Consider the following 27,746-nt stretch of genomic DNA (forward strand, 5'->3'; position numbering starts at 1 on the left):
AAGATGTTAAAAAAAAAAAGACTTGGTTCTCTTCAAATAACCATAAAAATGACAAACCTCTAGTAAGGAATGACAAAGAAAAAAGAGCAAAGACATAAATTGCTAATATCAGGAATAAAACAGGAAATATGAATACAGACCCTGCAGTCCACAAAAAGATCAAAAGGGAATACATACTGCAAACAACCATCACATCTAAATTCGACGACTTCGATGAACGGGACCAGTTCCTCACCAAACACGAATGGCCTCAGTTCTCCGCGTATGAAATAGATTCCTGAGTCTTCCCACCACTGATGCCAATATCCTGCTGGTGATGGTTTTGTCCGACGTTATCATTGGCGGGAATGGGGCAAAGGGTTTCCCGGCTCTATCGGTGTTATTTCTTGCGACTGTGAATCTACAATTATCTCAAAATTAAAAGTTAAAGAAGTATTTAAAAGTGATGGGAGCAGGTTATCTATGGACATAATAAACGGGCATGAGTGGATATCATTTATTTAGATTTTCTAGTTGCCTTTGACAAGGCCAATACCAAACTTTATTGGATTGAGGAAATCATCATGGTTAAAAGACCAAGTCTGGAAACAGATTGTATTTTACCCTTAAAAAGAAAAAATAAACCCATCTCAGATGTACGTGCCCACATCTGTGTGCCGTGTGCATGTATTTCTCAGCTCGTCTCCTGAAAAGTCCTAGAAACACTGACTAGCTTGATAATACTATGCTATCGTGCACCTCTAGGTCTCTAATTTCAATTTTCCTGTAAAATACGAAAGGGCTCCTTGAGGAAATACTTGATTCCAGATTTGGGACCAGGAAAAAAAACCATGATATGGAACCACGTGTTAGCATTCCACTAATGCCAAGTTTATGTAACACATAGTCGTTAGCATTATTGTATTAATTATGATAAAATAAGCTATCTTGGGGGGTAATGTCTAATACTTCTGTTGAGCTGTCAGCTCAAATCCTGTCAGTACTGTAATCATCCATGCCTTAGGAATAGGCTCAGAAGCTCTTAAACTTGGAATGCCTTTGCAGAATATTAATTTAACACATAAAGAAAGACTCAAAGAGCTAAAGCAGTTTTCCCATTGTCACAAAATAATTAAGCTCACCTGCTTCAAGCCTCATGAATTTTATATGAAGTAGAAACTTTTGCCCAACTCCTTGCTTCCTCCAAGCATCAAACTGCCCTTCTTGAGTGTTTGCACTTGTATCGATCTTGTTAAGTATCTTTTCCACGTAACTTCTCCAGCTGGTGTCTCCAGCTGGGAAGTTTTGAACGTTAGTTTTAATGGGAGACCTTTAGCTTTTTGTCCAACTATCCAAGTGCAACCAGGATGCCATTCATGAGGACTTCCCAGAGCACATGATCTTGTGATAATGAAAGACTCATCAACATAATCTTAAATAAAAAAGGGGCAGCGCGATGTTATGCTATATGTGGTCACAATAGAGCGAAACCTTTTTGTTCATTTCACCAAATGTTAAATGAATCTGCCCAGCGGACAAAGCATTTCGCTTGTTGCTGCAGAGACAGAGCTAAGCAATCCATAGTCACTCCCTCAAGGTACAGGAGGAAGGCCCATCACAAAGCAAGGCGTGACAGGAGCAAAGACAGGCAAGGAATGTATTTAGAAAAAATCAGGTAGTCCAACTGTGTGTGTGTGTGTGTGTGTGTGTGTGTGTGTGTGTGTGTGTGTGTGTGTGTTTACTTCAGAATCATCAGATACCCGTGAAAAGAAGAGGCTAGAATTATAGACTGGAACCATACAGAGGAGGACCCTACACTGCAGGATCAGCTCTGGGACATTAAATAACCTGCCAAAGTCCATGTAGATGCAGAGCAGCTTAGCTGGGTGTCTGTGGTCTCTGGGCACTGCTGTCTGTAGTACAGGAAGGCATGCAGAAGCCGAACTCCAGGTTAAGGTTTCTCAACCCCAGTCCGCTGGTCATTGAGAGCCAGATACTTCTTCACTGTGGAGCTGTCCAGGGCACTGTAGGATGCTTGTAGCATCCCTGTCCTTCCAACCCTTCAGTTGTGACAAACACAGAAGACTCCAGGCACTGAAAGTGTCACCATCATCCCTGGTTGAGAACCACTGCTCTCGATGATGTGAAAATTGTTCATATTCAACAATGTGTAATATGTAACATGATATGTAGCTTACATTTTAATATTGGTAAGCCATGCTCTGGCCTAGGGGCAACCTGGATAATTAGATAATGATTGAGAAGTATCTTAAAGTCGTTTAGTTGTTTGCCTCTTAGCTCAAGCAGTCTTCTGATCCAAATTCATGTTGGAGAATCTGGGAATCTGGAGGGTATCTTGGGATTTCTGTGCCATTCAGGCTCTTGTGACAGCAAAGAATAAAGTCTCAGCAAGGCTTTATTGTAAGGATGAAACAGTTAGGCATTGGAACTTGAAAACCCGGTAGGAACCACGGCTCACTGGGGGTCACCTGGCCTTTTTCTAGCTTCCTCTCACTGGCCACTCAGCCTCTTTCTCACGGATGCTTTCTGTCCAGTTCCATCTTGCTGCCAACGAGACAGTCTTCTCTGGGCCATCCAGTTAAAATTCGCGAAGGAGTCGGGTGATTATCACCTTCACTGGTCTAACCACCCACACTCCCTCACGGTGATGCAGAACGAAGAGGCATCATTGACCAGCTGCCCTCCTTGGGGTCAGTCCTGGTCTACCCGGGGTAAAGGACAGCCTGTGACACCCAACCGTGGTGAAGCAGCAGCAGCTGTTGAACCTGATGAGCCTCGTGGCTGATCTGACCCCCAGGACCACACTTGGGAGCTCACACTTGGCTGAGGCTGAGAGAGACAATAAAACCACGTCTCTTTTCAAAAATCAAGTCTCCCAGGCCAGATGGGAATACCAGCAAAACCAGACAATAAAGTCATTTAAATATGTTCGTAAGTAAACTGTGACAGAAAAAAAAAAAAAAAACTGTTCTTTGAATAATCCAGAATTAATTGTTTCCTGAGTTTTCTTTGTTTTGAGGACTTCAGATTTTATTCACTGCTTAAATGATCCAAAGGAATGCTTTTTTTTTTTTTACTGAAGTATAGTCAATTTACAATGTTGTGTTAGTTTCAAGTGTACAGCAAAGTGATTCATTTACACATACGTACATATATATGTACATATCTGTTCAATATCTGTTCTTTTTCAGATTCTTTTCCATTATAGGTTATTACAAGATACTGAGTATAGTTTTCTGTGCTCTACAGTAGGTCCTTGTTGTTTAGTATTTTCTATATAGTAGTGTGTATCTGTTAATCCCAAACTCCTGATTTATCTCCCCCCCCCCAACCTCCCGCCCCACTGTCCCCTTTGTTAACCATAAGTTTGTTTTCTGTGTCTGTGAGTCTGTTAAGTTTTTAAATAAAAACAGCGCTCCATTTCTCAAACTGACGCCTCATTTACTTCCCTCCCAAGGTGTCATGAAGTCTTCCTACTTGGTTTAGAGAGTTTTCTGAGCAGGTGAGGGTTCTTCAGAATAAACAGGCTATGATGGCTGTGAGTCAGCACCCCTTTCTCCTAAACTCGCATTGTGAGGTGGGCTCCGGCAATCAGAGCAGAGGAGGCGTTCCTGGCTGCATGTGCAGAAGGAGAGCCTGGGAATGGGAGCTTTGAACTTGCCTGTAGCGAGAACTCTAAGACCTGAAGACGCTGCTCTTATGAATAATTTAAAACTGCCGCTGAGTCAAGTTATTCTTTAAAGGAAATTACTTTCGTGGTCATGTTTAACCATTAGTAATTATGCCACTTTCTTTTATTATAGGTAATGTATGAAATTGTTGGAGCAATTGAAAAAAATAAAGACTCCCTTTCACAGAATCTTCTATTTGTAATGAAAAGTAAGTTTTCCCCGTACGGTTAAAATGCCACACATTCTTTATGTCTCTGTCTCTGAACATGGTCCTATAAAATATGCCACCAGCTAAGGATAATTGAACTCTCTTTTGTGTTCTAATGCCCAGAATAATAAGGAATGGATCTTGCCATGCTACACACTGGTTACAATTTAATTTGGAGTCTAGTAGAAACCATAATTTAACTAAGCTTTTAGCAGATAGAAACATAAAACACCTTTACCAGTTTGGCGTGTGAATATAAAGAAGCTCCTGTGTGAAGCCTGATGAAGATGCTATGGCTTCCACAGTTATTTAGGCTACAGCAGGGTGAATTTCATCACTTAAGATGACTCTGGAGCACATCTAACGGTGGTATTTTATTCTTGTGTACTTTCAGCTATAAAAAAACTAATGCTTACAAAGTAAAATGAGGGTACAAATTGATATAAACATACACACATGCATATGTGTATATATCCATATAAATTTATAGGTGACATCTACTTAGTGAACCTTATACATATCTCTATACATATATCTATAATTCTATACTATATGTAAAATGATGTACTGGGTTTATATGTGGTATAATTATATATATATCTATATTTACATATAGATCTATAAATTTACATATATGTATAGTTCTATCTCCTCTAGTAATTATTTTCTTAATAGCAGATTCACATTTTCTTCATAACCTCTTCAACGAATTAAAATGTATCATCTTTGTGCTTTAAGTTGCTCTAAATGAGATGGAGCCATTTATCATTCCTGGGAAAAGAAGCATATCATAGCCTTTCATGAAATAGTTGGATGCCTTTGAGCTGGAAAGAAGACATCCAATCCATATCACTTCCGGCTGGAGGAATATATTTACCTTAAATCAAATAGTAGAGTTGCAATATATTGCTTTTCACGGGGAATGACTCTGCTTGCCTCTCAGAATGTATGGTTATTGAGTTCTCTTAAAGGCTGAGACTAATGATAAAAACATGGACTTGGAATAATACTGTGTAAAAAGAAAGAAGTGACACAATTGATCTTCTTGATTATCACTGGAAATGTCTTCCTTCTAGTTTTCAAATATTTGGACTTTCATTCCTAACATACTTAAAATTTTATAACATACATAAAATCCATGTATTTTATGAAGGACTAATATGCAGCATGTTTTCAAAGTTGGCACTAGGCCTCCTTTTTTTTGTATTTCATGGTGACAGAATATGTATATAGAAAGAAAACATGATGTCTTCTGATATTGCAATTCTGCTTATCTTAACAGAGTCCCTATATCTTAAAGTCTTTCTTTTGTGTATGCTTGCTAACAAGTGCCAAGAGAAAACAGGCGAATCTTATTTTATTCCAAAAATTTTAGACTATACATACATCTGAGCAAGAGGAAAAAATCTGCAGTGTGCCCTTATGTGTTCATATGAGAGGTGCAAAGCATTTTCTGCAGAGGGCTAGAGAATAAACATTTCAGGCTTTGCGAGCCGTAAGTTCACTGTTGCAACTACTCAACTCTGCTGTGATAATGAGGAAGCCACCGTAGACAATACAGATGGATGTGGCTGTATTTCAATAAAACTTTATTTACAAAAACAGGCAATGGGCTGGATTTGGCCCACAGGCCACAGTTGCTCACCCGTTCTATCACACAAGCAAAGATGCATGGTTGTGATAGTATTTTATGAATCTATGGAATGTTTTGACACTGCAAATAGTTATTAAAAGCAAGCATAATTTATAGATAATAGTAATATTTCCTGTTTCCAGGCACCTTGCTAAGTACTCTGCTTACAGCCTCTGATTCAATTATCATATTATCCAAAAGCTCCCAGGTGAGGAAGGAGGTAGGGTCTGTGGCAGGATCCCTACAAATTCAGCTGTGTCTGTGACACCGCTGACCAGTGCAGACAGGGAGCTGGGTGGCACAGCTCACACAGACAGTGCCCTCGTTGATGCCCAAGATGAGAAATCAAGTCCACTTGACTCAGAAAGAAACAGGTAAAGTCCAGACTCTTAAGTCTACTTATAAGTAGCGGAGATTTTACTATTTATTGTCAATGATGCTGTTGGCATTTCTGCATACCTGCTTATAGACTGTGGGCACCTCAGTTAGCTCAGCCCGTTTTACGGGCAGAAAGGCGCCCAGTGCATTGTGTGTAGAGCCCAGAGAGGGATGCTTCCCATTGCAGCGTGTATACAGGGTGACATGAAGAAAAATGCCTGCAGCAAGTGACTCCTAGAAATAGGGAAGGCAGGCCAAATCTGTCTCTTCGCTAGGGACTTCCTTCTCAGGCTCTAGGTGGCAATACGATGGCCAAATTTCTCTTTTTAATGGGCTGAGGAACCTGCTCTCACCTCCCACTGGCTCAGCTTATGGGCCAGGCTCTCCTGTTAGGGTTGAGGCATGATGGCATCTCCATCATAGGGTGATATGCTAGTCCTGCTTTGCCTTCATGCAGCCTGGGTGTGTGACCCAGAGAAAGGACAGAAGCAGGTCAGTTACATGTTTTGGTTCATAGTTATGTCTAGCGTTTATGGATGTAGTAAAGCCTTTTTCCCCAGTTATGGGAGTACCAAGTTGCACTATTCATCTGTGGTTCCATCCATCCACAGACTAGCTAGAAATATAAATAATATTCTTAATTAAGTTAAATAGGCCGTGGTATTATATGTTTATTGTTTCACTGTTTGTTTTGAAATGATTTCAAACTTAAAGTCACAAAATTAGTACAAGGAACTCCCGTATGCTCTTTTGCCAGATTGACTTTTTTCATTTCCTTTCTCCTTTTCTCTCTTCCTCTCTCCTTCCTTCCATCTCCGTGTGTGCGTGTGTGTGTGTATGTACGCACACTCTCTGAACCACTGGAGAATGGCCAAAAGTGTCTTTGTGCCTAAATACTTTGGTCCGTATCCTAAGACCAAGGACATGATCGTAGATATCCTCAGTAAATTATCAGACTATTAAACATTGATATGATACCAATATCTAATTCAGAGTTTATGTAACACTTTACCAATTATCCCACTAATGTCTTTCATAATGATTTTTCCCCCAATTCAGGACCATTTGCTGAGTTTACTTGCCATTTCTTGTCAGTCTTCTTTAATCTGGGACATTTCCTCAGCTTTCCTTTTTCTTCATGACATTAATGTTTTAAGAAGTGGAAGCCCAGTTTTGTCACTATTTTGATACTAAAATTGCCCACGACTTGGCCAGTGAGAACCCGGCCAAGCTAGTTCCTCTGTCCTTTTGACAGGTTCTCATGTCTTTTGTGGCACTTTCTTACATTCTGGCTTTCCAAAATGTTCTAGGATCTTCTACCTTGCCTCAGATCCAGAATTGGCCACTTATCCAAGAAGACTTGATTTATTTTAGAGGTGAATTGTGTTAAGAAGCACTAAGAAATGGGGGCAGGGTGAGCTCATTGCTACTGGGGTGTCATTGCTTTTAGACCCGTTCAGAACTAGAAAATTTAAGATATAGGCATAGATTTTACATATATATGTGTGTGTGTATATATAGATATAGATATAGATAGATATATCGCTGTGTATTATTGTGATACCTATAATTTCCACCCAACACCACAGGGCTCCTTTTTGCCTTCCTGCAGTCCATAATTGTATCTCCCTTCTCTGACCCTCCTCCTAGCTCCCTATTTGTTTATTCATATGGCGACTTTTCACTGAAGGCACTGCTAATAAATATATTCGCTGGGCAAACAAAATAATCTGAGTGCAGAAATGGTGGAAACTAAACCACTTTGCTCCTAAACGTTGCCAACTGTCCGATGGGCTAAGACTGATCCTGAACGATTTATGCATGTTACATCACACTGTAATCTTGCAGGAATCCACAGAGTAGGTACTCAGGTGGTTATTTCACAGAAAAGGAAATTAAGGCTTAAAAACTGTCTACATACAGATAGAAGTAACACAAGAAACATGCCTTCTAGATCCTTAACTGTCACAGACGTGGTTTTCACTTTGCTATTCAAATGTGTCCATCCATTCATGAGCCCATTTCTCCCTGAGGTGTCAAGAAAGACTTATGGACCCAGAATTACCAGAATTTTTATAACCTAACATCTAATATATCAACTTGCTTTCACCTTTCCAGCTTAACTGGATCAGAAAAAGAGGCACTTTCGCCCCTAACAGCTGAGACAGCCGAATGAGACAGGGGCTCCGCAATGTCTGCATTCCACTCGGAGAGAGGTTCTTCCTGGGGCTGTGTGTCCCTGGCAGTTATTTTCCTGGAACGGAGAGCTGCCGCCCAAAACCATTTTATGACTTGGTCAAGTGCACTGAGGCCCCTTAGGTCTGAGCAGGTCCGATCCAGTTCCGGCTGTTAGGAGAGCAGTAAGTGCCACCCAATTCAAGAGCAAGGGATTCAGGGCTCAGGTGGGGGACAGGAAAGCATGGGATCTGGACCAAGGGCAAAAAAGGTCAGAATTCCTCAAACAGCGTGATGAGTAGCCGGGAAAATGAAAACGAGGCAAAAGGAAAGGTAGACTCCTAAATTCCCTCCCCACTCAGAACGTTTTAGTGGTTAGAACGCTCGGATGGCGTGTAAGCTTAATGCTTGCGTGAATTACGATTTTAATGCCGCTTACAATATTCATTTATTTATTTCCTAGCTAGTGAAAATGTCATGATCAATCATTTGTTCCAGTCGAAACTGTCACCAACAGGAGCCCTCGTACCTTCCTCTCCTTCTTTTAAATTCAGAGGACATAAATCTGCCTGGCTCAGTAAGAAAATGACAGCTTCTTCAATGATTGGAGAAAACAGGAATTATCTAGAACTTAGTAAGGTAGGAGTTTTTATGATTCACGTCTGGTTGTTTTGAAGTTTGCTTATTAGCACATTTGCTTCTTCTTTTAAGGAAAAAAAAGCACAATCCTCAATGCTAATGGAAATAAATTGATATTTTAATTTAAAAAATTAAAGGAAAGACTGCTTACCTAAAGTACAACCCTCTGAGAGAGGACAGTTATAAGTGCAGTGGAGTGAAAATTTGAAAGCAAATAGAGTATCAGTCATTTTATTTGTTGTCTGTGCGGCATCCTTTTTACATCTCATCATCTGCGACTGTCTTTTGGATGAATGGGAGGTAACTTCAGGGACAGTAGGATTAAAGGGAATAAACTTAGCTACCTTATTCTGTTGATATTAATCACTTCAGAGGCTTTAGGTCTCTAAACAGTAAATTGTAGTTTCTCATATAGACATAGTGTATTTTTCAGGTCCTAGAGTGTTTTCACTGTGTTTTGTAGATTTGTAATTTATTTCAGCATTATACTAAGTTTTTATCGGGGTATAGTTGCTTTACCATGTTGTGTTAGTTTCTGGTGTACAACGAAGTGAATCAGCTGTATGTATACATCTCTCCCCTCCCTCTTGGACCTCCCTCCCCTACCAGCCCACCCATCTAGGTCACCACAGAGCACCGAGCTGAGCTCCCTGTGCTGTAGCGCAGGGCCCCACTAGCTGTCTGTTTTACACGTGGTGGTGTATTTATGTCAAACCTAATCTCCCAGTTCACCCTACCCCACCCCCGCTGCCCTGTGTGCACACGTCCATTCTCTACGTCTGCGTCTGTATTCCTGCCCCGCAAATAGCTTCATCTATACCATTTAATGGGTATTTGTCCCACACCAGCGTGGTTGTACTTACAACCGAAAGACTCTGACGATTTGTAAAATAGAACAAAAAATTCAGTGAAGAGTTGTTTCAAACTGAAATGTTTTAAGCTTATGAATTCAGTGCCCGGTTGTAGCCCAGTTTGTTTTGCTTGCCTTTATAAAAACTCTTAAAAAATGAGAAATATGGTTGGGAAGGTGTCCAGGACAATCAATCTTAGAAATTCAGTCATTGTAGCTTGCTGAAATGCATTGTAACTTACCAATTAAAATAAAGCATAATTAAAATCAACTGTATTACAGAAGAATGGCAGAAATGTGTATAGCATATTAGAAATGTGTGTGTGTGTGTGCTCCTGAGTGCGTGTGTATGTGTTTAGCCATTAGACCCTAGATTTAAGGATCCTTTGATATAGTGGTTCCAGAACTGGACCATCACGGTAATTCAATCTCATTGCATATAAAAGGGCATCTTTTACATAAAAAGGACAAAGTGTTCCCCTTGTAAGCTCAATCTCTATTCCTGGTGGTTTCGCTGAAACTTCTGGCCCTTCCTTTCTCAATCATCCTGGAAATCATGAGCAAGAAATCGCCACACACCTCCAAACTGTAATTTTTAACCTTAATTATTAAACATTACCAGGCATAGATGCCATTAGTCTTTTCCCTGAAGGACTGCGAAAGCGAGATAATTCACAGCAGTTCCTCCACCCAGAAAGGGAAATTGACTGTTCAATTTCAAGGGATGAAGATTTATTTATTCTGATTTTTCCTTAAGTGTTCCATTCCTCTCTTCCCTCCGAGGGTCCTCACCCCTGCACACCCATCCCTGTGACCAGCAGGGTAGCCGTCTACCCACCCTTCAACTGAGCATCACGTTCGGCTTTGTGTTTGGAGGAAACAAGTTGGTCTTAGACCAATCGCTTCGTTTTCCCTTCCCTTGTCCGTTACAATTGATCTTTTCAGCTTGACAGTTCATCTCAACGGAAGGAAATGAGCTATTGCCATGATAGCAATGGCACCATATTGACAAGAATGTTTCATCAAATTTTTTGTTCTATCGAGACCTTTTGTTTTAAGATAAATGATTTTGGATCGATAGATCTGTTGGTCTCAGTCTGCATGATTTTGTGAAATGTAATAGTACATTAGTGGCTGAGGTTTCTTTTAACCCCTGGTGGGATTTAATTAATTACTTTCTGCCCTTTCTTTCTTCACCCACTGGCTTCATTTTCACTGACTTCTTTTATCTGCATTATCATTTAATCTTTGCTACGTATGAATTATTTTCTTTTAAGAGCTATATATAACTACTTATCGAAGAAAACAGCCTACTGTCACTTTTCACAGGCAAGTAATTTACTAACCCCTTTTAGGCATTAAAAAAAAGGAAAAGAAAGGGGAGGGGAAGACAAAATGAGTAGGACACTGATTATAGTTAAACTTATGGAACAAACCAGTGATTCTTAAAACATCAAATCTTTGTAATGTAAAATATCAATAGTATCCTTTTACCCCAGAGTAAGCTACATTTCATGATAAACACGCACAATTAGTAATACAATCAGGATACCAGGGTGAGTTTACTGTACCACCAAGGAAGTCAACATCTGTCTCTTCTCAAATTAAAGGAGATGCAGGTTCATGACAGCCATGGACTTGAAAGGCTACAGAAATGGTTATTTTACATGTAGTTGCCCGTTTTTCTAGCTCATAGTACCATTACGGAAAATCATTTGGCACTGATTTTTATAGTCTGTTTTAAATCTACGTCTGCCTGTAAGTGAATTTATATGAATCAGAGGGTTAATTTTTTTTCCCTCTAAACTGGAATTTAGTAAAATAAACCCGCTCACCCTTTCCTTTTGTTTTCATTACAGTTATTAAAAAAGAAAGGAAATTCTACATTTCTTCAAAGACTAGACCGGGGAGGCCCGGCCACCATTGCATCGCAACTCAGGGTTAGTGAAGTTTTCAGATTTCAAAAACTTCCATTTTGATTATATCAACTGTAGAGGGTTTACATGGAATTTTCCTCCATTTTCAGCACTTAAGGACCTTCAAAAAAAGTAAGCATGCACACACACAAAGCAAGTGAATGCATAATAAATAAGAGTCATGGATTGAAGATAAAGATTTTTATTTAAAAATTGCTTTACCTTGTCAGTCTGTGTCTTCTTCGGGGAATCAGTTGTGCTTTGCTTCTCTCCTTAGAAAACTCTGACGGATATTACTGGAAAACTTCAGAAGTGCACTCCGCACTTTATTCATTGCATCAAGCCCAATAACTCGAGGCTGCCAGATACTTTTGATAATTTTTACGTGTCTGCTCAGCTGCAATACATTGGGGTTCTGGAGATGGTGAAGATCATCCGACACGGATACCCTGTCCGCCTTTCCTTCTCGGATTTCCTGTCAAGGTAGGTTTTGCTCTTGTGTCCACTCTTCCCAGGAGCACGTTGATAGTATTGTAGCGTGGATCTTCTGTGTTCTTTTCTGGCATTTCTTTTGTTATTCATGTTCTTTTATCCTGAGTAGACAAAATACTCTGGGAAGCAATGAAATACACTGACAAAGCTTATATAAAAAGTTACTAAACTTTACTGTAGACCTGATAGCTTGGAAACAATTTTCGTGATCCCTTAAATTTAGGTTTCCTTGGATTTAAACATTTATAAAATTGTTGCTTATAATATTGACATAAAAATTATAATTTAATATAAGAAACTAAGTATGTGATTATTTTCTCCTTTTATATGTATGAACAAATTTTTTTTTTTAGGTCAAGTGTTGGCAAACTGCATTCATGGGCAAATCCAGCCCACTACCTATTTTTTGTAAATAAAATTTTATTGGCATACAGGCAGTGAAAATAATGAGGATATCTGTTTTCAGGCGATCAAACAATAAAAGGGAGGATGGGCAAAAAGGAAACAAGAAAGTATTTGGTAATCTTATATAAAAACATGAAATTTAAAAATAACATTGACATAAAATAATGTCAGTATTACAAGTATAAAATCTAGCATTTATGGTTGAAAACTAACTCTACAAACAGTATGGAGAAATCTTTTTGGCAAACCATTCACCTAAAAAAAAAAGAGATTTTAAGATTTTGTTGACCAGAAGTTCCATTTGAGCCACGGGTTTGAAGAAGCTGCTAAATTCAAGCAAAGCAATCGACCAAAAAACTTAAATCACCAAGTTGGAAATAATCAGAACAAAGGGTATAATATTTAAACTCTGACTAAAATTCTATGTTTAATTTGTGTCACATTTGTTTTTCCAGAAGCTAGAAGTAGCATCTGTTTATTGTGTATTTTGGTAAATTTCACAAAGACACAAGTAAGAAAATAAACCTCATATGAGCCCTTCATTCTCAAAGAGCTGATAGACTGTTCAGAAGGGAGGAGATAAAATCCACTGCATTTCAGGGTAAAGTATCTGGAGAATGAATATGTTTAACCTGCAGAGTGTATAGTATAGATAGGCGAGATAATTGTGTTTAAAAACTTAAAAGATGCTAATTCATGAGCTAATAGACACACTGTCTACTATTTATAGGGAAGAACTGCAAAGTTGGGCATTACACAGGGATACATTAAGCACCAATATGTGCTGAATATAAGAATTAATTTGTGCTTTTGTTGGGTAGGGATGGTGGTGTCACATCACTGCTTATTGTACATTAAGAGGTATCTGCTAGGGACAGCTCTGATCTTCCTCTTTGGACGTCCATTTATAGTCTCCAGAAATGTTTGGTCTGTTCGTGCGTATATATTTCTCACATTTCACAGTTTAAGTGTTAAAAGTCAGCCTTCCCACCCCTTTAAGTCCAAGTGGTCTTCGAATCAATGAGTTTAACACCCGCCCATAAACAAGTTTAAAGTGATAGATTCCCACATTTACCCCAGACCTTCTGAATGACGATCAACAGAGAGTGGGGTCCAAGGACCCCCTGGTTCGTCTGATGGGGAGGGGCATGGTGCTGTTATCTGCTGGCATCATATGGTCTCAGAGGGTCACCAGCCTTGATAAACTGTAGTTCACTCAGCAGCACTGACTCCCTTCCCAAGCCGTGCTGAGAATATCATGGTTCTGCAACGTTAGTGTCCATCATAGGCTTGTTAAAATACAGATTCCTGGGCAGCAGCCCCAGAGTTCCTGGTTCAGGAGGTCTAGGTGAGGTCCGTGGATTAGCATTTTTAGCGAGTTCCCCGGTGATGCTGATCTTGCTGGTGTGTGGACAACCTTTTGAGAACTTCTGCCCTAGAACATCTACTCACTTGGGGATGTCTTCTTTGTTTGGTTTTGGTTTTCCCCAGACAAGGGTTGGAAGTAGGTGAATGCCTTGATAATCAAAGGGAACTTGCTGAGGATGCAAAATCTCAGGAATTTACCGATTTACCGAATTAAAATCTGCAAATTTGTTGAGATTTCCAAGTGATCTGGATGCACTTGAAGTTTCAGGAGCACTGTGAATGGATTCCTGCATTGGATATTAAATAGGATTGATCTCACCCTATGAATATTTTTTAAAGTGCATTCAATGCATTTTCTGCTCTTTATTTTGTTAGAATGTCTTCGAGTCATGGAATCAAAGAAGCTTGGCATTAAAGTGTCCCTCAGAGTTTCTCTGGTATAATCTTTAGTAGCTGCATGGATCTTCCTTACAGCTACTCCAACAGGCCATCACTTGAATTGTCCTATTTTCCCAGAAAAGGGTGGAGAACACGGCTGTGTGTGTACATGTGTGTACATGTGTGTGTTCCCAATATTATGTATCATAATAATTAGAAAATCATTTTACCTTTGTTATTTGTATTTGTCTAGTATGACATATATACATATATACCTACCAGAATTTCTAATCTCTATTACAATAGTATATGCAACGATTATCTTTTAAAATTAAGTACAGTCTTCCATATAGATGCATTTCTTGCTTTACTCTGACTTCTAGGCAGAGACCATGTCTTATTCAGTCACAATACCTGTGCGTTTTGGGTTTTAGTCAGTGTTTTAGGAGTGAAGCTGGCATTGGAGATTAATAGCTGTTCAGTGTAAAGTAATGTTTCTCCATAGCAGAGACGATAGCTGCACTATGTTTGTTGAAAAGAATAGTGGGGATGGGAAATGATACTTTTTGGTAAATCTCTGCTTTTCTTTAACCAGCCCCTTACGTAAAAGGAGATGTGATTTCAATTTATCATCTTTATTTGTAATTGCACATTAGTAGAAATGGAATTATTAATGTACTTCAGTGGGAATTTGTCACCGTCTCTCTTACATAAAGGACGCCCATCTGGGACATTATCACAAAAACACTGATCTGTAGAGAGATTATCAGTTTCTACAGAACTTGAATAAAACACGATCCACACATTGTCACATCAACAAGTAACGTATTTATTCAGAAAGCTCGTCAGAACCTTGAAATTCCCCCAGGCCATCAAGCATCGTCGTATAAACAAAGCCTCGAGGTGCAATTTAATAGAAGTTTCTGGTTGCCAAAATATCAGATAACAGTTCCTATGTAAAACATTTCTTTTCTATTTGTATCACCTTGTCTTAACTGTTAGAGAATAAAAACCAATCAAACAAATTACTTTGTTTAGTTTACAAAGAGGAATATGGTTACCACAAAAATGCTGGACAAAGAAGAAAAATATGTCCAATTTTGAAACCAGCACCTACTCATCTCAACAGCAGTTATTGCTTCTGAAACCCAACATGACAGTAAATGTGGATAATGGACATTTCTGCGGAATCTGTAGGTGGACGTGATGGTATTGCAAATTCGCTTCCTGGCATCCTGGCTTTAATAACTGTCCATCATTCTGAGTCTTCCTAATCAAAACCGGAGAATTGTGTTTGTCGAGAAATCCTATTTTGATTAAACGAGAAGCATGCTTGTTGAATTTTCTCCCTAATAGCATCAGTAGTTTCTGAATGGGGTAGTAAAGATGCAAGGTCCTATCTCCATGGCAAGAAACCTCACAAGTTTGGGTATATGAGGAAGAAGGAAGGGAGCAATAGAAGTAAATTGTTATGTGCAAATCATGATACCTAATTGGATCACCTATTGCTGTGGACTGAATTGTTCCTGCCACAAAAACTCATACGTTGAGGCTGTACCCCGCAATGTGACTGTATTTGGAGATGGGTTCTATAAAGAGGTAATTAAGGTTAAGTGAGGTCCTAAAGGTGGGGTCCTGATCCAATAGTATTGGTGTCCTTATAAGAAAAGTCACCAGAGAGCATGTCCTTCTTCTCTGCTATCTGAGGATGCAGTGGAAAGGCAGCTCTCTGCAAGCCAGGAGGAGACCTTGGTAGAAACTAACTGCCCTACACCTTGATCCTGGACTTCCCAGCCTCCAGGACTGTGAGAAAATAAACTTCTGTTGTTTAACCCGCCAGGTCTGTGAGATTTTGTTATGGCAGCCTGAGCTGGCTGCGAATACCTGTGTTCGTAGGTGTGTGTTTATGTGGTCTCAATAGGTAGCATAGCTGGACAAGTTATGCTGGGAAGTTTTTGGGACTTTGTTCGTATTACGTGATACTCTCGTGCTAATGGGAAGAAGTCTAGTTTACATGCACATATCATGTGATTTCAAAAACCTGTGTCTTTGTTCATGGAATCATATTCTTTCTATCTTTTTCTCTATTTACTCAATGGCATTTACTTGATATGTAAGATTCACTCAAGCATCCTCTCTGTTGAAAAGTCATTTATAAAATCCAAAATTGGTTTGTGTCTCTTCTCTAAGCTTCAAAAAGTCCTTAAGTATTTTACTTATTATTTGCTCACTGGAAATATTCATTTATGTGACTACTTAACCACTTAACCACTAGAGCAGAGGTTAGCAAACTATAGCCACCAGATCAGATCTGGCCTGCCACCTACTTTTGTGTGACCTGAGAGCTAAGAATATCTTCTATATTTTTCAATTGTCAAATTTTAAGTGGTTATATATATACCTACGTAATCTCCTCAAGTTTGCCTCTTGGCATACAAAGCTAAAATATTTACTCTCTGGCCCTCTACAGAAAAAAGTTTGCTACCCCGTCCTAGACCATATGCTCCTTAGATGAGGGCAGGTATTATTGCACGTGCAGGCGCTAACATAATGCCAACGAGCCGTCATCCTTCTGGGTCCAAACTCTATGAAACTGAACCAAAAAATCTGACATCCTCTTCCATTTCAACAACTGTCTCTAATGTTGGTTGGATTCTTCGGTTTGTGAGAATTTTTCCGACGGCATTGTAAAAGACAAACTCTCACCAATACAATGTGTAGAACATAAAATTCCAAGTCAGTGGCTTGCAAACAATGAAGGTTCCTTTCTCTGTTACATTATATTTGACTGTGTTTAGAAGTTGCACACCTAGGTTCGAATCAGCTCTGATTTGGGCCTCTTTTTCATGATGCACCCTGTGGTTCAGGAATAGCCCAGATCTAGGACATGCCCTTTCTGTGCTGGGGGAGAAGAGATGTGGCTGAGTGGCTGCTACAACTTGTGCTGAGATGCAGCATCTGTCACTCTCTTATATTCCATGGGTTAAAGGCAGTCACATGGCCCAGGCCAACATCAGTGGGGTGGAGAAGTGTCTTATTCATGGGAAGTACCCCAGAGCACGTAACAAAGAGTAGGGGTCTGTACACTTCTGGCTCAGTTAGCAGTTGCCCCCAAACTTAGTGGCATAAAACAGCAATTTGTTATTTCTCCCAGTTCTGTGGGTTAACTGGGCTTAGTGGGGCATTTCTTGCTTGGGGTTTCTCCATCCATTGCAGCCATACAGCAAAAGAGGTTGGTGTCAGCTGGGCTGGATGGACAAGACGGCATCTTCTTCCCTGTGTCTGGTGCCTGGACGTTCCTTCATGTGGTCTCTCTCTCCAGCAGAATCATCTGGACTTCTTACCTGGCAGCTCATGGTTCCAAGGGGCAAGGAAGGAAACTTTGCAGTCTTCTTACAAGCTGGGCTGGGAACTAGCACAGCATCACTCCCCCTGTATCTTATTGGTCAAAGCAGTTGCAGACCAGCTGAGATATTTTCACTGGGAAGCAAGCAAGTGGCCAACTTTGGGACAAGCTACCACATCTTCTTGAAGGGAGAACATGCAAGTAATTGGGAATGACGCCTAAAGCTCTGCCTGTGTGCCCCGGCACTGAATTGAATCTCAGGAGACAGAGTTTTGGGTGAAGTAGTAGAGAATAGCTTTATTGCTTTGCGAGGCAAAGAGGGACACAGCGGGCTTGTGCCCCTCAAAAACTGTGTGTCCCAACCTGGGAGGATTTGGTGAGGAGTTTTATAGCAATAGTTCAAGGGCGGGGTTGCTGGTAAGATGCAGGGTGTGTGCAGGGCCTGCATTCCTTTAATCTGGTCTCAGATGATCTCCTGATGGGCTTGTGTGGTTCCTCTAATCTGGCCTCAGGTGATCTCCTGATGGGCCTCTGTGGTTCTTTTAATCTGGAATGAAGAATGCTAACATCTTCCATTTGCTGGAGGTTTTAGTTCTGTAAAGCGCTCAAAGACATCGTTATGTGTATCCCTTGAGGCGGAACCCGGACCCTGCCCCAAGGCTGCGCTATTGATTCTTGGCTGCTCCTCCCTTGTCTCTGCATCCCCTCCCTTCCCTGATTAGCAACTGTTTGAACCTCCCCCTTGGAACTCAGGGAAGGTCATGGAGGCCGAACAGAGAGGCTCCCGTGCCCAGGAGCCCCGTAGGGTCTTGCTCGGCTTCGGGAACAACAAAAAAATTTCAACAGTCATGCCTATACCTGTGAATTGCTATTATATCATCCTTCACCAGTAAGTGTATGTGCGTTTGATGTGCTGAATGCTATAATACCAGCATTTTTTTTTTTCCAAATTGTAGAATTGAGGGAAAGAATAATATGAGGCAATGCTGATGAAAGGGTTTTGAGGCGTCTTTAAAGGTAAGGGGCCGTGCCTGGCACCTTGTATGGCACTGTACCATCGTTTTCAAAGCTTTCTTCAATACCCTGTATGCTTGTGACATTATAATTATCATGGCTTTTTAATGGTCATCCAAGGCTGTGCCAAATTTTAGTCCTCTGTACCTCTACTCTTCTCAGGGTGCTAACCTCCTAAATGTTCGTCTTTTTCCAGATTTAGAAGGGACATCTTTTGGAATCTAGCTGTGGGTTTTGGGTGGCAAGTGTGGAAGGGTCACATCATTCATCTGTGGACTTCTTTGTGGTTTGCAGGGGAGAGCAGGACAGCATCACCACGGGGAGAGGTTGACCCTTTAATGAGGCGCCCTTATTTGGAAAAGACAGAAGGGCTTGTCCAATAAAAGCACCACAGGGACTGGTATTATGCTTGGCAAGGTGAGGGCGCATGATCTGTGTTTTGAGATTGTTACTGGATGAGATCCCTCACGGAAATAGTGTGAGTCATTTAGCTTGTTTAAATGACACTGTTGTTGCTGAAAGGGCAGGCTGTGAAAGAACATAGCCATGATGTTAAATTGGGTGCGGGGAGAGGGATGAAAAGAGACACACTTCAGCTGATTGGATTAAACTAATGGGCAGCGGCGGCCCAGCCCAGCAGAATCACAGCTACAGATCTGGGTTGGAATCATCGAAAAGTTTTCTTTGTTCCTTGGAAGTGATGTCAGTTACTGTCAATACATCTTTAATAGAAACGTGAGTTAATACGTTCGAGAGCTGTTAAATATTCTAATTCAACATGGCAAAAGGATACATTTTCTTCTGGGAAATTTTGCCAAGTCTCAACGTACTCTTTCTGCTAAAACCACTCTGCAGGGTTGGCTGATTGTCTAAGGTTTAATGACATTTGGAAGGAAAGAGGGCCTGCTACTTTTCAATGAAATATAAAATAGGAAAGAGAAGTATAATAGATTCTCGAAGCTATTTCAATTTAAACATAATTAAGTATCTTTACTGGGAATTTGTTATACTGTTCAATGTATTAGGAATCATAAATTACCCCGTGATCCACTCTGGACATCTGAAAACGTTTTCTTTAAGAGACCAAACAGTAACTATGGTAGGCTTACAGGCCACAAGGTCGCTGACCTATGTATACTCAACTCTGCCTCATGGCAGAAAGTAGCCATAGACAGCAGGTCAACGAACGGGTGAGGAGGGGTTCCAGTAAACTTTGTTGGCATAAACAGAGGTGGGTGGTTTTGACCCAGGGGTACCTAACCCTTTATCTAGTCCCACCCCTCCTCTTTCTGATAGATTTGGGGGACATTTTTCCATAGAAAAGGGGACAGATAATGCAAGGTGACAATGTTTGCTTTTGTACATGCATCATCTGACTTCAATCCTAATTTCTACTCTGATAAGCTGGACGATGTGCCATGACAGCATTCATTCACTCATTCCTTCACCATTCACTTCTTCATTGTTATTCATTCACTCTTATTTTTTACTAGCATTTTACGGAATCAAAATGCCAGTATGCCTTTAATTTTTTAATTATAAGTTATGTCAGGGAAAACATAAGCGCAAGATGACGTTGCTTGTGGGGCCAAACCAGTTTTAAATAATTACCTATAAGTTGCTTGTTTCATTATTATAAATTATTTAATTCTCTTTATAGGGCAACAGTGTTATGTAGTAGGATCATTAGTATATGATAGTTTTCATTCATGGTATCTAAATGATCCTCATAACTCAGGAGTCGACAAAGAAGCTCAGGTCATCATTAGGACTTTTGAGGGGACCTGATACATATCATTTTTCTTACCCAGTTCTTGACCAAAGTGAGAAGACAAAAATCATCAAAATGTCATCTTTCTTGCATGTAAAGTCTAGGATGAAGGACACTGCTTGGTGTGAGAGGCAAAGTGTCTGCTAATAGAACCCCAGAATTAGGCAGAATTGCACACACCCCCCCCCCCCCCCAATTACGGACAGTTTGGGCTCAGGTAGACCTCCCAGTGAGGGCTGCTGTTCAGGCAAGGCTTGGGAGAAGAGAAGGAAGACCAGCATTCCTTTGAGAGCAGTTTGCTCTCAAACAGCTGAGAATCCCCTGTTTTGTTTTGTTTTTTTCTCTCCAAAATTACCAGTTAGATTAGTCAGTCACTTCGCCTTCCCTCATGGATTGTGAAGGATTAGAGAGTGACCCAGAGTGTCACCCTACCTCCATATCTAAGGAAACATCAGGAAAGAAGAGGCACTGCCCTTGGCTAATCCTCCGCATTGTTTTGTGTTCTGAAACAGAGAACGCATCCAGGAAGCCTACAAATAACAAGGGGGGTGGTTCTGCTCTTGGGGCGACGTCTGAGTCTTTCAGAATATTCTCCCCCCATCTTCATGAGTACCCACTGCTTTCTGATGTATCTTTCTGGGACCACTGAGAAGCAATATAGATTTTTGTACCCAAAGATTCCGCAGTGGGCCAACATTGCATTACTTTAATTGATTTCAAGGCCACTCTGTATTCAAGACTATAAATGAATTTTACTTCCCATCCCAAATCTGTCCTGACACATTGTCCAACAGAGCCCAGTAGGGATTCTGCAACCAGAATAAATGAAAATATTAAAACAAAAGAGCAACTCAAATAATAAAATCCCAGTGGCCTAAATATTCCCAAATTTGACTATGAATCTTCTTCCGTTGTTAAATTCCCAGTGAGAAAAGAAAGTTCAAAGATTAATACGTCTTATAAATTCAAGTCCAGAGATACTCAGTTCCAAAGGAATTGAAATCCCAAATCTGATTATCTTGACTTTCTGAATTAAATGTCCAAAATTCCATATGCATATGAAATTACTATTTCAGAAGCATTCTTTCCATTTTTCTAACTTGGCTCAGACTTAGCTAAAAAGGTTCCATATGTCTTGGTGGAGCTGGGGACTCTTCAGTGTAACATTCTGAGCAGTTAGTCATTATATTAATCTGTTTGGGCTGTCGTAACAAAATACCGTAGTCTGGGTGGCTTAAACAATTGGCATTTATTTTCTTACAGTTCTGGAGACTGGAAATCCAAGATCAAGGTGCCATGGAGACAGAAAGAGACAGAGAGACAGAGAGAGACAGAAAAACTCTCTCTGGTGTCTTTACTTCCAAGGATACTAGTCCTGTGGGATTAGGGCCCCATCCTCATGAGCTCATTTAACCTTAATTACCTCCTAGAGGCCCTATAGACGAATACAGTCACATTGGGTATGGGGGCTTCAGAATATGAGTTTTTTTTTGCGAGGGGACAGAAACATTCAGTGTGTAGTAGTCATCTTAATGATGTGACTAATTTAGATCTCATTTGTTGTGTATATCACTGCCAAATCGCTTATCAATTTCACATCAAGTCCAATGAGTAAATACTAACCATAAGGTTATTTGGATACCAACGCCATACACACTAAATTTAGAACTATTTCCCTAGTCCTAGAGCAGAATATTAACAGGAAGAATTATTCTAGAATCTAATATTTTGTGTTGCCAGAGATAAGGGTGATCATATAGTATACTGACCAAACCAGGGCATGTTTAAGAGTGAAATGGGGCCACTGTTAATAATTTTGACAGAAATACAGATGTAACCTGGGACTGTCCCTGGCAAACCAGGACATTGGTCACCTAAACTATCTTTACCCTGCACTTAACCTTTTCATGAGCTTCACTGCATTTCATTACCAGGAATCTTTCATCTCTGTCATTCCCAGTAGATTATAAGCCCTGTTAAGGAAAACCTTCCACTATATGCATGTAATAGGTGGCCAACAAGCATTTGTTCATTAAACTAAAGCTAATAACGTTTTAGTTTTCTGTATAGTTTTTACAGTTGAGCTCTACCTTGTGTGTCCAAGATGTAGTATTCATTGATAACCTCTGATGCGTTCCTAACTCAAACCAGCTGTCATTTTCAAACCACCTTAAAATATAGAGTTTCATTGTGCCTAAACATTTCCTTTTCTTTTTGGCCATGCCACGTGGCATGCAGGATCTTAGTGCCCCAACCAGGGATCGAACCCATGCCCCCTGCAGTGGAAGCACGGAGTCTTAACTATTGGACCGCGAGGGAAGTCCCTAAATATTTCCGTTTTAGGGTAGCCATTTAAACGTTAGGGTGAGATAATGATCCCAGTCTTGCCTTTGTCACAGTTTAATAATATTCTCCCTCCTCAAAAAGCACTGAGTCATTCTCTGAAATTCCTAGCCATAACTGTACAATAATTCATGGGTTAGTGCTCTGTATTGATTTTTTTAAATGACTTTCATTTGATGGTTCTTTCTTTATTCTTTGACATGCTTTGTTAACTGAAAGCACTCTCTGTTTTATTGCAAGGGGAGGATCAATTTATGCAGTAAAAATATTTTTAGGAATAAAAACATCACCACAGACACTGGATTGATGATCTATGTTTAGGGGAGAAGCTGTTACTAAGAGTAATTTACAAGTCGGGCTGACCCATTTAATACTATTTCCACAGTATACTCACTTGAGTCATTCACTACAACTACTTTATTGTGAGACCCTATTACTTAAACTTGAAAATTTAACTTTTGTGGCAAGTTAATAAATATTTAAATTATGTGAAATACAGATTTCTACATTTAGTAGAAATCAATTTTGAAATAAAAGTAATTTGTTTTATTATTAGGAAATCCTTACTACTTTTTAATCCATGGTTTTAAAAGTATGGTGATGACAATGTGTTTTTAAACTAATATTCTTACGGATCTCTCTCCACTTATGACCAAAAAAAAAAAATCCCAGTGTATTTCTGTACATCATTCTCAGCTATTTTCTTCACAGCTGTCAAAAATGGGATAACTTATATTAGGAAGGAACTTATAATGTATTCAAAACAATGAAGTTTGCAGGAAAATGAATCATGCAAAGTGACCTGAAAATTATCAATGCACATAGTGAGGGACTCAAGAAGAAAAAGATTTTAATAGGAATGAAAAGCCTTCTCGACAACTGACAGATGGTTCGAGATGGGGCAGTGTGACTTTTTTTCCAGCTCTGATCATCATGACACTAAAAATCAGAGTCCCACTCAAGAACTAGAATACCAAATGTGGCATTCAGCAAAATTACGCCCTCCCCTTTTTTGGAAGAAACTTCTATTCGATCTCTGCAAAGCTGAGGAATAGAAGTAATCATTTATACATTAGATTTAACAAAGCAATGATTATTTAACGAAATAATAAAACAAGAAAGCTATATCTATACATTTCCCGTTAGAGATAACCTACACATCATTTCTAGGTTGACGTTTACAGATTTATCAGGAAGAGACGTACTAAGAGGAGTCATTCCATGGCTATTTAAAACTCTGCTGCTCTTGTCCCAGTGAAAGATGTCTTTGGAGCAGGTACAGATGCAAGGGAATTTACTTTCTATGCCCAATACACCTCACTGTCAAGACCAACATCGACACCGCAGTCATCTTCCTGCACTTGAACAGCTGAGCATTGTTTCATTAGGTACTTTTATATGTTGACTTCTAATTGGTTATTGTGTTTTGATCCTTGCTCCAAATAAAGCGTACACATGCTGATAACAGGACCTGCATTTCCGCCAACGCTTAGCCCAGCCCCCTTATTCATGGCAATTGATCGACAGCCTCATCTAGCAGCAGCTTCTGTGTCCTAGTTGTGTTTCTTGTTTCATAGTACGGGTTGGACCCTCTTAGTGAATACGCTCATGGTGCACGCCCACTGAGAATGGGTCATTTCTTCATGCCATGCTGTAAAGTACCTTAGAAATGCAGTGTCAAGGGCACCTTCTCCCATCCCAACTCTTATTGGGATAGGAAGTGTTGGAATAGAAAAGATTTGGAATAAGGGAGTTTGGTCTTCCCATTCTACCATGATGTCGCCTTACAGCCTTACCTAGATGGAAGCTTAGTGACATATACAAGGGTCCTCTCACAGATTGTGTCCCCAGAACCTAACACAGGGCCTGGTACACGGCTGGTGGCTAATAACTATAATGTTGCTATGGAAGTGATTAATAAATCATTCAAACCATTTGGCAGGGAATTTTCATCCTCTTTATGCCTCCACTAGTGTTTATAAATTCTGTGTCATTAAACACACACACACAACACACGTACACACACCAAGCACTTGTCAGACCAAATTCTTTAAATCAGTACCTCTCAACCACGGCAGCTCAGTAGACTCATTGGGGTTTAAATTTTTTAAAAAGTACGGATGGCTGTGTTGGGGCCTGGGCAGCACGTAAGGTTTCCGGATAAGACACAGGATACCCAGTTAAATTTAAATTTCAGATAAACAACAAATGTCAAATCCGTTTTCCTTGCTTTTTTTCCATCAAGAGGAGATACTCCTCTGGTGTTTACTTACATACAAACTAAATATCAGAAGAAGCGAGAACTTTGGTTTCCATCGTAGGCATCCAGAACAGATTTTTTGTTAAGTTTCTCTGAATTCTTTTAATGAATATGAATTTATTTATTTCTAAAAAAATTTTAACAGTTTTAATAAACTATGATTGATGTACAATAAGCTGCACCTGTTTTTTCCGTTTAAAAAAAATGACAAGTTTTGACGTAAACCTACCTCTCAGAAACCATTTCACAAATCAAGATGGTGAACCTGTCCATCGGCCCCAGAAGATTCCTCCTGCCCCTTTTGTAGCCTCACCTTCTTACCCATCCCTGCTTCCTCATCCCCAAACAATCGATGATGCTTTTGTTTACTAAAAATTAGTTTCATTTTCTAAAATATTTTACAAATGGAATCATAAATTGTGTACCCTTTATCTGGCTTCTTTTGCTCAGCATAGTAATGTTGACATTCAACCATGTAGTTGTGTGTTATCAGTGGTTTGCTGGGCTCTATTTCTTTTTAATGTTCACTCACCTGTTGATAGGTATTTAGGTTGTTCCCAGTATTTGATTATTACCAGTACAGCTGCTATGAACACTTGTGTCCCAGTCTTTACATGGACATGTTTTCATTTTGGCGGTGGAGTTGGGAGTAAAAATATGGGAGTGGAATGGCTGAGGCATCTGCTTAGCATACGTTTAACTTTTAAAAATACTGCCAAACTCTTTTCCAAAATGGTTGTACCATTGTGTATTCCCACCAGCAGGGTATGAGAGTGCCAGTTACTCACATCCTCTCCAACACTTGGTGTGATCAGTCATGTCATTTGTTACATTCTAATGGGTATAAGCTGGTATCTCATTGTGAGTTTACTTTGCTTTTCCCTGATGACTAATGACGTCAGCCATCTTCCCATGGGCGTGTTTGCTATCCATACACCTTATTTGGTGAATTTTCTGTTCAAATGTCTTGCCTAAGTTTTCAGTGGGCTGGTTGGTTTTTAGACTTCTTTATAGATTCTGGAGACACGTATATATTAAACATTTAATTGGCAAACATTTTCTCTAAGATTGTGTCCTGTCTTCTACATTGTGAAAAAGGTTACATAGAATTGGTGTTAATCAGTCTTTAAATATTTGGTAGAATTTACTAGATACACCATTTAGGCATGGAGATTTCTTATTTGGGAGGATTTTAAGTATGAATTCAATTTATTTAATAGTTCTCAGGGTATTCATGCTGCCTAGTTCATCTTGGTTGGATTTCAGTAATTTGTAGTTTTAAAGGAATTGCTCAAATTGATCTAGAAAGAGTTGTTTGTAACATTCCCTTACTACACCTTTAATATCTACAGGGTCTGTGACAATATTCTCTATTCTGATAATTTTATCTTCTGTCTTTTTTTTCTTCTTTACCAGTCTTGCTAGAGTTTTATCAATTTTATGTATTGAAGAACTAGCTTTTGATTTTGATTATTATTTTCTGTTCAAATACTTCCACTGATTTCACCTCTTATATTTATTATTTCTTTCCTTCTGCTTGCTCTAGGTTTATTTAGTCCTTTTTTTCTCCAGTCTTACAGTAGAACTTTAGCAATGTGAAATCGTTCTTCTTTTTGAATATAAATTTCCCTCTACTTGTCGAAATATCATCATTGAGCTGAAGATGAGTTTCCCACATTTTTCCAGTAGCCACTGGCCTGGAATCCAGGCAGCTATAAACACAGAAGTTGGTATTGGTGCAAGTAGAAACAGCTCCGGGAGAAGCCCTCTACTCCAGGCTCAAGGGGCAGGACATGAAACCAGTAAAGCTCCAAGCACGTGGAAAGGCACTCTTTTTATCCCCTCCAATCTCTCATGCCTCACCTCAAGCAGGCCTGTGGCAGAAGGCTCATAGGCAGCTAATTCTCTGAGGGAGGGGAACTTTCTTCCCCAGTCAGAAGAGCTCCCAGGAGGGTGGGATGAACCCCTATTGATCTTCGCTCTTTCCTGTCAACCTGCAGCTCAGCCCCAGATGCAGGCACCGTCAAAGGGATGCACCATGGAGGGGATAATAAAGCCCCAGACTTCAGGCTGGAAGACAGGAAAGGGGAGACTCAAGGAGCAAGAAAGTGCTAGTGAGACTGGGAAGGAGGGGGAGCCCTGGAAGGTGACACAATAAAGCCTTTTAAGAACCCAAGGCTCACCTCCGAGCTATGTGTGTGAGGGTCACAGATGTATTTCACTTTCTTTTTCCGTTCAATTTATTTTTTATAGACTATATTTAGAGCACTTTTAGGTTCACAGCAAAGTTGACTGGAAGATAAAGACATTTCCCCTATGCCCCCTGCACAACCTCCCCCATTATCAACATCCCCAAGCAAAGTGGTACATTTGTCACGATAGATGAACCTGCATTGACACATCATTGTCACCCAAAGTCCATGGTCTACATGGTTCACTCTTGGTGTTGTACATTCGCACCTTCATTTTTCAAAGATATTTTTACAAGTTAATTGAGTACTTCGAGTATGATGCATCTTGGAGAAGTTTTCTTCATATTTCCTGTGCTTGGGGTTCATCAAGCTCCTTGGATCTATGAGTTTTTTGTATCTGTGAGTGTGCAGCTTTCATTAAATTTGGAAAAATTTTGTCCATATTTTCATGGAGGATTATTTCTTTCTCACCTCCGATTGCCTCTCATTTAGAATCTACGATTACGTGTGTATTAGGTACTTGAAGTTGTCCCACAGATCACTGATGTTCATCTTTGTTCAGTCTTTTTTCTCTGCGTTTCATTTTGGATAGTTTCTGTCGCTGTGTCTTCAGGTTCATTAATCTTTCCTTCTGCAGTGTCTAACCTACACTTAATCCAATCCAACGTATCTTTTGCTTCAGTTGCTATAGTTTTCATCTTCAGAAG

The 27,746-nt window shown here is 39.8% G+C and overlaps 1 protein-coding gene across 1 annotated transcript in view; it reads left to right on the forward strand.

Moving 5' to 3' along the window:
* The window catches only part of MYO16 (myosin XVI), a 432,588-nt gene that overhangs the window by 291,190 nt on the left and 113,652 nt on the right, over window positions 1-27,746 (forward strand). The window contains exons 24-27 of the mRNA XM_024123222.3: window positions 3,804-3,879; window positions 8,529-8,704; window positions 11,414-11,494; window positions 11,748-11,953. Of these exons, the coding sequence (XP_023978990.2) occupies window positions 3,804-3,879; window positions 8,529-8,704; window positions 11,414-11,494; window positions 11,748-11,953 (539 nt within the window). The remainder of the gene's footprint in view (window positions 1-3,803; window positions 3,880-8,528; window positions 8,705-11,413; window positions 11,495-11,747; window positions 11,954-27,746) is intronic.

This window comes from Physeter macrocephalus, chromosome 13 (assembly GCF_002837175.3).
Source record: "Physeter macrocephalus isolate SW-GA chromosome 13, ASM283717v5, whole genome shotgun sequence".
Taxonomy (NCBI): domain Eukaryota; kingdom Metazoa; phylum Chordata; class Mammalia; order Artiodactyla; family Physeteridae; genus Physeter; species Physeter macrocephalus.